General features: G+C 41.3%; 1 protein-coding gene across 1 annotated transcript; it reads left to right on the top strand.

Moving 5' to 3' along the window:
* Positions 1–320: 320 nt before the first annotated feature.
* On the top strand, positions 321–1,541 carry LOC311064773 (COP9 signalosome complex subunit 4-like; the record flags this gene model as incomplete). The annotated part of the gene is made up of 1 exon (XM_084084715.1): positions 321–1,541. One exon carries the CDS (start codon positions 321–323, stop codon positions 1,539–1,541), a length of 1,221 nt encoding a protein of 406 aa, XP_083940841.1.
* Between the last annotated feature and the right edge of the window lie 12,747 nt (positions 1,542–14,288).

Raw genomic sequence — 14,288 nt, 5'->3', positions numbered from 1 at the left:
CCAAATATGGATATGCCTGATGTCAAGTTTATGACATCGCTAAAGGGGTCAGCCATCCCAAATATGTTGTTGAAGGTGACCAATAAGGAGGGCATTTTACAGTATAAATTCCAGTGACGGAACCGGAATCGGAACATTTAGCTAATGGGAGACTGTTGCATTGTTTACTTTAACTGAATACGAGAAAGCAAGATAACATAATATAATAGGGCTTGCAGAGAAGAGATCGGGAGAGACGAGATCCAGAAAGGGGAGAACCAGATAGAGGGGACAGACGGACAGAGACCGATTAGAGAAAAGGAGTCCTTCATAACGTGAAAATGGCAACTGACGTGAGACAGGAGCTTGCTCAGCTAATGAATTCAAAGGGATCGCACAAAGATCAAGCCATAAAGTACCGACAGATCTTGGAGAAGGCGATTCAGTTTGAAGATGCAGATCAACTGGGAGCTTTAAAGGCGTTTGTTGAAGCAATGGTCCATGACGATGTCAGTCTGGTCATTTCCAGACAACTGCTCACTGACTTCTGCACTTATCTCCCCAACTTGCCAGTTGATACAGCCAAGGCTTTGTACCACTTCACCTTGGAAAACATTCAGCCTAGGGTGATCTCCTTTGAGGAGCAAGTTACCTCAATCAGACAGCACTTAGCAGCCATTTATGAAAAGGAGGAGGACTGGAGAAGTGCTGCTCAGGTTTTGGTTGGTATACCCCTGGAAACAGGACAAAAGCAGTACAATGTTGACTACAAGTTGGACACATACCTGAAAATTGCAAGTCTCTACTTGGAGGATGATGATCCAGTTCAGGCAGAATCCTACGTCAATAGAGCCTCCTTGCTTCAGAATGAGTCGTCTAACGAATCGCTGCAGATGTTGTACAAGGTTTGCTATGCTAAAGTCCTAGACTATAGGAGGAAGTTTATTGAAGCTGCACAAAGGTTCAATGAGCTATCTTATAAATCCATCGTCAATGAGAGTGAACGTCTGGAAGCACTGAAGCATGCACTGAACTGCACCATACTGGCCTCTGCAGGCCAACAGCGTTCCCGTATGTTGGCCACGCTGTACAAGGATGAGCGTTGTCAGCAGTTGGCTGCCTTTGGTATCTTGGAGAAAATGTTCCTAGATCGCATCATCAGGGGCAACCAGCTGCAAGAGTTTGCCGCCATGCTGATGCCTCATCAGATGGCCACCACAGCAGATGGTTCCAGCATCCTTGACAGAGCGGTCACAATGCACAACCTCCTGTCTGCGAGTAAACTCTACAACAACATTACTTTTGAAGAGCTCGGAGCGTTGTTGGAGATTCTTCCAGCGAAAGCGGAGAAGGTCGCCTCCCAGATGATCACAGAGGGACGCATGAATGGCTTCATTGACCAGATTGATGGTGTCGTCCACTTTGAGACCCGTGAGCCACTTCCTACCTGGGACAAACACATCCAATCGCTTTGTTTCCAAGTCAACAACCTCCAAGAAAAGATCCACCAGGCTGCCCCAGAATGGGCGATGCGGGCCACGAAAGCACAAATGACCCAGTGAACATCAGTATATCCAGAGCAACTAAACATTCCCCTAAACCAGTGGTTCCCAAACTTCTTCAGCTCAAGACCCAAAATAGAAATATGGTGTCTCCCCAGGACCCAAACAGGACCCAAACTTACAAAAATACATTAGGAATTAAAGGGATATTTCACTTTCAGAAAAACTTTTGGTGATTTTATCATCTACTCAAGCCTTTGGGAGCCCCCCAGACAGTTTTTAAGTTGCTCGATTCAGTATTTAGATATTTGATTTTTATTTTATCAGACTTCCTATACAAACCCATTGTAACTTCAAACTCCATTTTAACCATGTTAGAATCATCAAAAACACCCGTCCTTGGTTCTGGTGACTCACCCTGCCCTCCTAATACGTGAGGGGGCCGGGTTTTCCCGAGAATTTTTTTCATTTATTTTATTTTATTTTTTTATTGTATTTCAATGTTTTAATTTTCCCAAAAAAATATTACAAATAAATGAACAAAGTAATTGAAAAAACACGGCCCCCTCACGTATTAGGGGGGCGGTAGGAGACGGGTGAACCAAGGACGGGTGTTTTTGATGAATTTAACATGTTAAAAATGGAGTTTGAAGTTACAATGGGTTTGTATAGGAAGGGGGCGTGTCTGATAAAATGAATATCTAATAACTAAATATTGAATCAAGCAACTTAAAAACGGTCTGGGGGGTTCACAAAAGCCTGAGTAGACGATAAAATTACCAAAAGTTTTTTTGAAAGTGAAATATCCCTTTAATCACTTAAGCTCTATTTCAAAAACTGAAAATAGCTGAGCTATTTTCATGATTTTTGTATTGGATTCCTGACTTTTTTTTAATTGTGAGATTTGTTAAATTCTTGTGATTTTTGAAAATAAAAATAAAATGGGAAGAAAAAAAGTTGTATTTACCTGGAAACCTCCCTGAACTGCCCCCTCAACCCAGCCAACTCCACTCACACTTGTTTCCCTTCCCACACAATTTTCATCACACCACCTTTTTTCTCATTGAAGAGTAATAATGGAAGAGTACGGGGAATCACTGATACATTGTAGCTGCCATTTGCTGGAAAATGTTTGATCTCCAATGTCTGACAGATACAGGAGTATGACACTGCACAAAGAAGACCAATAAGGAGTGCTAACAACACTTTGCTGATGCTAACATCAACAAAAAGTGTCTCAGGAGGTAGAGCGGAAGCTTGGGAAATGGAAGGTTCCCGGTTTGATCCCGGCTCTCGCTGTGTTAGTGTCGAAGTGTCCTTGAGACTGCTAACTGCTCCCGATGAGTATGTTGGTGCCTTGCATGGTTTCCTCTGCCGTTGGTGTGTGAATGTAATGCACATTGTAAAGCACTTAGGATAAAGGTGCTATATAAATGCACCATTTATTTGCCATTTACCATTTAATATGCCTAATGATAGCTGTGCAAAGCAGGATGTGCGACGAGAAGAGCAGTGCATGTGCAGCAGTGCTCAGATGAGCGGTTCTCCAGAACTGGCACATTCTGAAAGGAGCGTCCATTCCAGATGAGCATCGTACTTGTATTAGTGTACTAGTTTACATAATGCGCACATAATATACTGTAATTAATGCCCATAACCATTCAAACCTTATATCATGGGTCTTTTTTTTGTTACAATTTAGCCTAGCATCCCTATTAGTCCAGGGGCCAACACTGATATTTTCACAAATTGGTACCACCTGAGGTGGCCGTAAAGTTTTTGTATTTTTGTATTCCTACATGTCTCTAGTTTATATTTTGGTATGATAACCCTTCCAATCTTGTAGCTTAATGGCAGTTATCACTACCTACCGGCTAATGTATCCGGTAGGAGACACAAAGTAGAATCTTTGTGTCTCCTACCGGAAATACACCCGGGCATCAAATTATTGCGACAAAAAAACAAAATATATCCATGTATTCAAGGCTTCATGGGGTGTGCAATTGATAACTTCTCAGATTTTTGGTGTTTGCAAAAAGACTGCTTTCCATAAGCTTGTAAAAGTTGTCCCTCCTTTGGTCTACGGTGGTCATAGCTGAATGGGTAGAGAGTCCCCCTGGGAAACGTAAAGGAGGAGTTCACCCAAAAAATGATTTATTTTCTATCAATTGCACACCCCATGAAGCCTTGAATACATGGATATATTTTGTTTTTTGTCGCAATAATTTGATGCCCGGGTGTATTTCCGGTAGGAGACACAAAGATTCTATTTTGTGTCTCCTACCGGATACATTAGCCGGTTTAGAGTGATTACTGTCATTAAGCTACTGAAATGGAAGATGTATCATACCAAAATATAAACTAGAGACATGTAGGAATACAAAAATACCAAAAATGTACGGCCACCTTAGGTGGTACCAAAATCTGTCTTGGCCCCTGGACTATATTCTGGGGGGAACATTCGCCGGAAATAGCAGATCTACAAGCTCACTGTAGATCGACGAAGATATTTGGTGTACAGGGAAAAAAGACCATACCCGAGTACAGAGCCAAAGGTCAAGTTTACTAACTATTGAGGGGTTTAAGTGTTAATGTCTGATAATACACAAAAAATATAAATTTACACAACCGTAATGGTAGTGCTGTCTGTGTCTATACAAGTATTTAAAAAAAAAGTTAAATATGAATATATTTAATATATGTAGTGGGGGGTTCCTTGCTTCATCTCTCTCTCAGCTAAGGGGTCCTTGGCCTGAACATCGTTGAAGACCCTTACCCTGTATATTTTGCTGACCAAATATCATAAAATAGCCGATGTACAAGCTCTCAGTGACCTTGTAGATAGTCTATTTTCGCCATATGATCACTTATTACTTTGACATGCCCGGAATAGGGATGCTACTGTAGGGTTCATGTGGTTAACCATTTCTCTTCTAATTGTGTCATCAGGAGGAGTGAAGTACAGTATGATACAGATTGTGAGCAGTGGTTTTCAGTCCCATCAGGTGGTTCGTTCGCTGTTTGGTCCTGCTGCATTTCTGCCTTTTTTCTTCCGCTTGCTGTTGTTAAGGGCAATGCATTATTCATAGCAGCAACCCATCAGTTAGTGTCTGTTGATCCAAAACTCCATTTCTTGTTTTAGCTCCAGTTTATTCAAATGTGACACGCGCAAAGGTGCCATATTACAATGTGCGAGACAAAGACGGCCCTATTCCCACGCCTGTATACTGTTGTCAGATAGATGAGTCAGATGCAGACTAAATACCCCGAAGGCGCTTTCGCTCTCTTATCATTCCAACAAGACATTCTGCGGTAATAGTGACAGTTTTGTGATGATCCTACTCAAATTAATTCTTAAAGCTGCAATCGATAACTTTCTTTTGTGAATAAAACATTATTCTAACCACGCTGTATGGTAGAGTATGTTAATACAATACAGTATAACTAAAAGTATCTCTCCACAAAACAGACTACTACAGATTACTACTACAGACTGGCAGTCGAATGAAGTCGGGAGATCAGTCGTTTGGAGGGTGTGAAAAAACGTTGCTGAATGCACCTGAGAGCCGACACCAACAGACGGCTACCATGGTGCTAAAAATAGCCTATGGCTTGATGTCTTTCTCAACAACAAGCCCGTTGCTACGGTCGACTCTTTCCTACAACTTGCGACCCCATGCGACGGTGTAGTTTAACAGCAGATTTTCGACTCTTTCCAACACTTACCGCCACTGACGTCAGTGCGTTGGAGAGCTACCTTAATAACACAATTGCCGTGGTTGAAGGTGCCGGTCTCCCTGCTCTTCTATTGAGACATTTAGATCCTCTGTTCGGGTAGGACCGCTACCGGTTAACAAGCGGTATTGCTTGAAGTTCAAAATGCAATATCTCTCCCTGCCGAAACAGGCTTTCTGTTCTTAGCCCAGCAGTAGAAATGTCAGCGCTTGCGCGGGAGACCATGTGTTTGAAACCCGGGCAGCTTTAATTTCAGATTATAAATGACTCACAGAAACATAATCTAAATATAAAAACGGCCCTCTATCATACACACATACTGGCCTGCTTTCTTCGTCATGTGACTTAAGACCTGCCTTAACATTCTTAAGACTCCCGGCCCCGACGATGTTTCCCGTTGTTCCCAGCTGTGTCTGCCCTCTGCGTTTGAGATCTGCTGACTCCACATTCAAATCGAGAGGCCTCATTAAGAAACCAAGGCGTACGCCGTTGAAGGGTAGCGATAGCGGGACCCTCCTTACAAGGATGCCATATATCCTCCCCCAACAGCAAAGGAAGTGGGGAGTTATTTCTGTCTCTTAAATGGAAACAGTGCCACTTTTATCAGGAGGTTTTATCAGTTGATTAAGTAATGCATTGTTCCTCCGTGATACGGAGGGGGTTGGGCGGTGGGGGGGGGGGGCGGATTCACGCTGGGGGTTATGGAGGTCAAATCAAGGTGAGATGCAATCAGCGCCAGCAGCACTATACTGTCCCAGGTCCAACCGGCCCAGGTGTAATTACTCTCTGCGGGAGATCCACGGCGGAGATACGAAATGTAGGCATTTGTCGCGGGGTTTGGGGGCAAAACTTCAGCTTCACAAATGTATTGTTTCACATTTGTCATGTTAATTGCATTGTCACGGCTCAGCGTTTTGGTGTGCGTCGCAAGCCCAAAGTGCCAAGGTGACTTTGAGGCCGCAGAAGTTGTTAATGGTGCATTATTGTGTGATTGATGCGTGTCTTTGGGGTGATAGTGATCTGGAGAAAGTCTTGGACGTCATCCCAGTTCTCATATCTCGTTTCCTTCTTGCCGTGGTATTTCTCCCGATAGGACGGGGCTTTAATCCATCCCTCTTAATTACAGTTGTCCTGGTCAAACAGACACTGAGGGCAGGGATTAGCACCATCACCGCTTAGAACAAAAAGAAAATGAGTCCCTGGGGCAGCAAGATCGCATGGCAAACTAGTTAAATCCTCTCAAAGAACCAGTGGTGGACAATGTATTCAACCCCAGGCCAGTACTTGAGTCAAAATATGATTCTTCTGGTCAAATATTACTCGACTACAAGTGAAAGATGCTCTGTAAAATTGCTCAAGTAAAGTACAGTACTCAAGTAAGTGTGCTTAGTTACTGTCCACCGCTGATAAACATAACATAACAACACTTTGAAAAAAATAATTCATGATGGTTTGGGGGCCAAGAAGAAGAACTGATTAACTGGTCACATGCATCATTGGCCAAAATGGGATATGGTGCCAGAAGCACAGTGACATCTTATAGACAAACTGACAAACAGCGGAGGTCTGTGCTTCACTGATCACATTCTCTAGTATTTTTAAGCAAATTATTTAGGCCAGTGTTTTAGATTATTGTTGCCTAATGCTCCAAGTAGAGCACCAGAATGTGTCAGGAGAATTATAGAGATAAACCAAAGATGCCATGGTAAGAATAGTGCAACTAAAAGGTATACCATAAGTAAGTAGGTCAGAGTGGCTTATTGTCAGTGCCTTTCACAATATGCTAGACCCCTGGGAGATGAGATTGCTGAGATGGAGCACCACACCTACCGTCTTCTCCCAGTACTTACTGCACGTCTTAATTACCCAAGCCGTGCTACACTACACATACGCTGAGTTGGCGGTGCCCGTGGGCGGAACCCAGAACATTGTGATTCAAAGGCGAGCACTCTACCAATTGAGCTACGTGGACGCAACTGAAAGGAATTATTTGAGGAAAATATATATGTACTGTATTGTACTCTATGTACAGTTCAGTATCATGTGGGGTCCCAGAGGAAGGCAATTGTCACCCGCAATAGCATTCTCATTTAACCTCGAATTCAGTTATTTTATGCGTATTTTCTCCGCCTCTGAATGTTCTTACAGATTAATTAAATTTTAGATCGGCGCGAAATGCATCTTAATCCAATGTGACACACGTTATAGACGAGTGTTTTTTTGTCTGCAAAACATATACATTCATTAGCTCACTTTCAACCTGACGTCCCTATTGTGAACAATAGGGACTACATTTTTTAAATGTTATTGTTTTTATAAATAGTGATAATAGCAGATCTAAGGATTACAACCCGTCGTATCGCGTAGATCTGCTATTTTCACTATTTCTTGAAATAGGGTCACTTTTTTGCCACCCCTTCGTTTTTTTTCTCAGAAATGACGCCTCTGTACAGCAGTAGTATCCAATTGCCTCGGTGATTGTGCCTCGTTACATCATGTGTATCAAACTGGGGATAAAAAGGCTGCTTTGACTACAAAGTGCCTGGATATTAGTGCCTGGATTGAAGAGAGGGGGCAATGATCACCCACTCTCACCCTGATTATGAACACAAACACTGAAAAGACTTCATCCAGCCAGAAACACAGAATCGTAGAGAGCATCCATTAGGCTGAGGAGCGTGGTTGGTTGCTAATCTGATTTTATTTTCGTTGCACATGAAAATCCAATTACCCATATGGTGAAGCTCAGCAATATCTCCAATTGGCAGGACATAATCGCACGCACTGCGAGGACCCTCACAGTGCGTGCGGGTCACCAGTCCCAATTCTCCCCCTATATCCTCAGACCCAGTGGTGGAAAGTATCTAAGTACATTTACTTAAGCACTGTACTTAGGTGCAATGTTGAGGTATTTGTACTTTACTTGAGTATTTCCAATTTCCAATACTTTCTGTTTCTACTCCACTCCATCTCAGAGGCAAAATTTGTACTTTTACTTCACTATAATTATTTGAAAACTTTAGTTACTTTTCAGATACAAATTATGATATTATGAAACATACATTAACCACTTTAGCCTTATTTTATACCTAGGCTATTTGAAAATAGCCGATCTACAAGCTCACAACGCGTCGCATCGCGACGCGTTGTGAACTTGTAGATCTGCTATTTTCAAATGTGTTAGTACTTTTACTTCTGGTACTTAAAGTACATGTTGATGCCAATACTTTTGTACTTTTACTCAAGTAAGTTTTTCATTCTGGACTTTTACTTGTAACAGAGTATTTCTATATTGCAGTATTGGTACTTTTGCTGAAGTAAAGAATTTTAGTACTTTTTTCCACCACTGCCCCCATATCCTCAGACCCCAACCCCCCCCCCCCCCCCCCCCCCGCCCCTTCCCCTCCTTCCATCTGTAACCGAGTCAATTTGTATCCCCTCGTGCAAAAGGTGTGTCTGATGGTTTGGACTCGGGTTTTGCGTCCTCCCCCCGGCCGGGGAGGGAGGACTCTTTATTGAATCACTGCCATGTGGGGCAGGCAGCTGTTCCTTCTGGCCGCAGCAGGCTGCCGTCGTTAATTGAAGCGTAATGTGCTCAACAGCAGGGAAGGTCAGACAAGAGAGAGAGCTCTGTTGATGCACGGGCGCTGTCATCTCCCATACAGGATGGCTTCTTCCTTCCCTAAATAAAAAAGCCCACCTAAGCGCCCCGCTGTGATATGGGTCTCTCTTGACTGCCAACGGTGGCTCCCATCTCCCTCTCCAATTATATAGCGCATTATTTTAGCACAGCGCCTTCACCGCCTTATTCTGATGATAATGATGTTTACAGTGCTTGCTTTGTATTAAAGGTACTACTGTAAGTGTATTCTTTTGTTAAAGTGAGTGTTAAAGTGAGTGTTAAATACTGTAGCTCTATAGTCCCATAGTAATCATTGCTATTGAGTGTTTTGTTCCGTAACAGGGGTGTCCTTTGTGTTGCTTTTTAGTATACAGAAAATATAAAAGTATACGGAATACTATAAAATTGAATCTGACAAAAGGCTACTCTCTCAAGGTTCAAGGTTTCCTTATTTTGTCTCCCTTGGGAGAAATTTGTCTTGGAGACAAGGACCAGCAGCATACATACTGTACACAATACAATACAATACATTACAATACAATACAGTACAACAAAACAACTCTCCTGATAGGATGAAATTGGCAAACCGCCTGAAAAGGAATTTTCTGTTCCCAAAGAGCTGGAGAAAAGGGGAGAGACCCTTGTTACTGAACAAACGCTCTATAGCAATTATCACTATCAGAATATAGACCTTTAACATTTCAACAAAAAAGTTTTGTTGTAAACAAACATTTTCACTTCAATCCTTTAAGACCTGGAACGCATCTGTGTCACTTTTTGATTTGAGCTAAAAAGCATTATTTTAAACTTTGGCTATTCAAAAATAGCAAATATACAAGCTCATAGTGCGGCACAGAGTGCGCGCGCTATGAGCTTGTCGATCTGCTATTTTTGAAAAATCTTGAAAATATGTGCAAATCTTTGAATATATATTGTATTAAATTTCACATTTTAACTCAAATCTTTGCATCTGGGGGTCCCTGGAGCAAAATATTTTGAGTTGGGGGTCGGCGGCCAAATACATATCATTTTGGGGGTATACTTGACATGAAAAAGTTTGAGTTGAGTTTGAGCACCACTGATATAGAAACATACGTTTTTTTCAGAATACTCTTAAGATTTAGAAGACATTTTGCAGAATCAGCCTCAGGTCTTAATGGGTTAAGACACAACAGAGCGATGCATGGGCAATGACCGTACAGCAAATATAATTTGACGAATCATCTAGGCTATGTTAGGAGAGATCGAGTAAATACATTTTATTACGATTAGATAACTGTTGTTAACATGTTTCAGTAAGTTGTGTGCACAGTGCCACTCCAAATTAATTATTGTGAAACAGCGTGACAAGACGATGTCTCAGGCAATGACATCTGTGTGTGTGTGTGTGTGTGTGTGTGTGTGTGTGTGTGTGTGTGTGTGTGTACGCGCGTGCGTGCGACTATAAATAGCTTTTCAGTTGTCTTTATATGACAATAGTAATCTACAGGAAGCTACAGCTTTAGAATTGAGATGACAATGTCTACATGCATAGTAGAAAAATAAATGTAAAATAAATGCAGGTGATCATCCATTTGCAGTTTCAATATATCTCATGAAAACTATTGACACTTTCATCTATCACTGTCCAAGCATTGTAATATGGACATAAAATGCTTGAAAACTGAGTCAGAGACACACACACACACACACACACACACACACACACACACACACACACACACACACACACACACACACACCTTGAGACGCTCAAGTGAGATATTTTCAACCCCTTATTATTTCTAAAGTTATATAGCTCCGATTTTTTTTTACGTGAAATAAGAGCCTATGGTCCGTCCGGACCTGGGTGACCTCATATGGCCACGCTGAGCCTTTCATTCCCAGATCAATTCCACAGATTGGTAAGTGGTACTTTAAGTACCCTGCCCTGAGCGGGTAATGGTCTGCATTAGCGGTCATGACTATTCGCCGGATGCTTTCATCACTGCCACCTCAGTCTCTCAGCGTGGTGCCGGTCAGGGTCAAAATGTTCTGTACACGGACAATTTAACCCTGAGTTATACTTACGGCTCTTTTAGACTGTGAGAACTAAGTGAACCGTGTAACATATTTCACAGGTTCTGTATTTGTTTCCATTTACGCTACGGCTGGGTTTCAGATAAAGTTCTCCGAACCTAATGTGGGCCTTGCTCAGGAGTTAGAAACCCAGAACTCAGAACTTTTGTACTTTAACATTTCTTCTAAAATAATGAAAATAACAGTTTGATCAGCTATTGTCATGTTTGTTTAATGATGAGCCTCCGCCCTTCACTGGTGGTTCTGATTACCCATCGTAGTTGAAAAGAGTTGCGTGTGGGTGCCGCGCCCCGAAAATAGCCGGACTACAAGCATGTGCTGGGTTGTGAAATATGTATGGTTATTTTTGTGTTTGTATAGTTTTATATGGGTATGTTTCCATATGAAGTTTGCTATTTTGGGGGTGAAGTGAACCTGTGGGGTGGGAGTGGCTAGTTTTGGGAGAGCTCTTGTCTTGCCTGTCTGACACTGGATGTATTTTTGTTGTATTGTTCGTGTATTGAATGCTTTGTTCATTCGGTGGTCAAGGACCCCCTCGAAAATGAGATCTCAAGGGGTTTATCCTTCTAATAAAGGTACTATATACAAGCTCAGGGTGCATCAAACATCGAACAGAGAATAAATCAAGCATTGGTGTGTCTGTGCAGTGTGTGCATGATGAGAAACCAAGAGAAATCAAGTGCTTGTCTACCGGGGCTTTTTTGCTACTTGGAAATGCATCAACATCTGTCTGCCTGTCTCTGCCTATCCATGGATAGATAGACAGACAGACAGACAGACAGACAGACAGACAGACAGACAGACAGACAGATGTTCGATGGGTGGCCACTCGTCGACAAATCTTTAGGGGTTCAAGCCCGTTGACCTGAAATCCTTTTGTATCTGTGCAGATTTTTCCCCTTCTGCCACAATTTTACGTAAATTCAAAGATTCCGCGGAGACATGACATTTTCACCAATGGTTGAAAGTTGTGTGCATTAGTTGCACTACAAACATGACACCGGTCTGTGTGATTTGGGTGCTATAATTAAAGGTCAAAATTTTGAAAGTCAACTCCACGCTGTGAGTCTGATTTACATGAAACTTCAGACATCCATCTACAGTATCTTCAATCTACAACTTTGCCTCAAGACCTACTCCTACTTACTCCTCCTCCGACACGTACTACTTCTAAGAAGTCCAGCTATTAGATTTCCTGGCACTTTTTTTTAGAACACATTTTAATCTCATCCCGATTGTCCATAGATTTTTATCTGGCAGAGTTTATCATAACTGATAAATATCGTTGTTGTTGTTGTTGTTGTTGTTGTTGTTGTTATCTTATCTAGTTTTCAAAATATTAACCAATGAACTTCATATGGGTGTGTTTAAGGCTCCACATAAATAGACCAAACTCAATAAGCGCCGGGCCAGTCATCACAAAACTTCGGCCCTCATTGTAAATGAAGATGATGATGATTGTCGATTAGTATCATAGTCAATAGAAACAATATTTATGGTACAACTCTTGAAATTCTCCTTTCTTTAAATGTTGTTCCTGCAATTCCCATGATGCATGATTGCTTTTCTGAGGTCCAGATCTTTTCCATCCACACAGCAAATGTCACGGCCCCTGAGTGTGTAGCAGCTAAACAACTAGTTTTTGTTGATGTAGTTTTCACATTCATGGAGACCGAGTACTCCGCTGTTAAACTTTTCAGGATAACTTAAGGGATGTTTTAGAGACACAGAGAAGACTAGAAGCGCCATGGCTTTGAGTGGAACATTAGCCCTATAGAATGTTGGAGATAATGATTGTTTTCCTTTGTACTGGCATTTCAAGTTTGGTCTGGATTGTGAGGCATAAATAGCGCTTTGTAACTGCCATTAGTGTACAGTTGCCTAGTAACCGACCACATAGCTGTTGACAATGGGGGGGAAAAGAACTGGGTGGGTTGACCGCAAGTTCACATAATTGGGCTTTGGATAAACAGGGTCAACAAGCCTTATAGAGTCAAGTCAAGTCACGTCAATTTTATTTATAAAGCACGTTTAAAACCAACCCGGTTGACCTAAGTGCTGTACAACATGATAAAGGACCATACTGGTGGTAATCTTTATCCAGTTGACTCACTGCATATTTGACATTACCGCAAAACATTTCCCAAAGCATACTAGGGCTACAACTATCTATATATTTTCTTAATGATTATTATATAATTTGTTCAATTAATAAAAAATAAAAAAAAGGATACAATATTTTTTTATTTTCCAAAAATAACATATACAAGCTAACAAAGTGTCGCATCGTGGTGTGGTGTGAGCTTGTAGATCAGCAATTTAGCTTTTTTTGAAGAATTTTGAAAGTAGAGAAAAATGCAAATTTTCCTCACAATAAATGTTTTATCGATTAGCGTTTAATCGATTAGTTCAATTAACTGTCGTAAATCTAAAGCATACTGGGTTTTATTTTATTTTCAAGGAAGCCACTGGATTTTTTTAATTTTTGGAACACAGTTCTTATATGACGCCCATGGGATTTGCAATATTAACAATCACTCCGCGACCCAGGGGGTAGCGGCCTCTAGTGGCAGAGATGTCACACTTTGGTGTTCTATTTATGCACACAGGAAAAATCAGTCATCCCGACAGACATTCAGGGAGAGACAGCCTCTTTGAGAGGTTGGATATCTGCCTTATTTGTTTCACACCAAAGGCATCTCAAGCATTGTGGGGAAATGAGTTCTTTGTGATCTTAAAACCTTGGCTGTCTTCTGTCCATCAACTTAGCTGTTACAATTATTTTTTTGTCAAAGTTATGTTATCAGCACTTTTTCACGCGTTTGAAAGCTTGGATTTATGTGACAGTTCTAACCAAAAATAGTCCTTGGAAAGAAATAAAGCAAGCCAAGGCCCAAGGACGTATCGAGCTACTGTATAATAATAATACGTTTGGGAAATTCAACTTAGCTTTGGAGTCACACTATTCTCGCACATGTGTATTGTGGTGATATAGACTGGTAACCACCCATGTGCCAAAGAATGCTACCCAAAGACTAGGATTGTCACCATTATGACATTTTACTTGACGATTAATTGTCACTCAAATATTTGCGATTGACAATTTAATTGTGTTTTTGGCATTGAACATCGGAACATAATTAATAAAACAAATATTTTTGTCTGGCTTTTAGGCTTCGTAAACAAAAGTTGCACAGGATATGACAAATAACTTAATGTTAAAATTGTGGAAATAGCCGATCTACAAGATCACAACGCATCGCATCGAGACTGTGTTGTGATCTTGTTGATCTGCTATTTCCACTATTCTATTAACATGTTTGAAAATGTATTATTATTTTGGGGCTTTTTAATGCCTTTATTGATAGGAC

The sequence above is a fragment of the Gymnoscopelus microlampas genome (assembly GCF_963454915.1).
Source record: "Gymnoscopelus microlampas genome assembly, chromosome: 17".
Classification (NCBI taxonomy): domain Eukaryota; kingdom Metazoa; phylum Chordata; class Actinopteri; order Myctophiformes; family Myctophidae; genus Gymnoscopelus; species Gymnoscopelus microlampas.
This window is presented reverse-complemented; position numbering and strand designations above follow the sequence as displayed.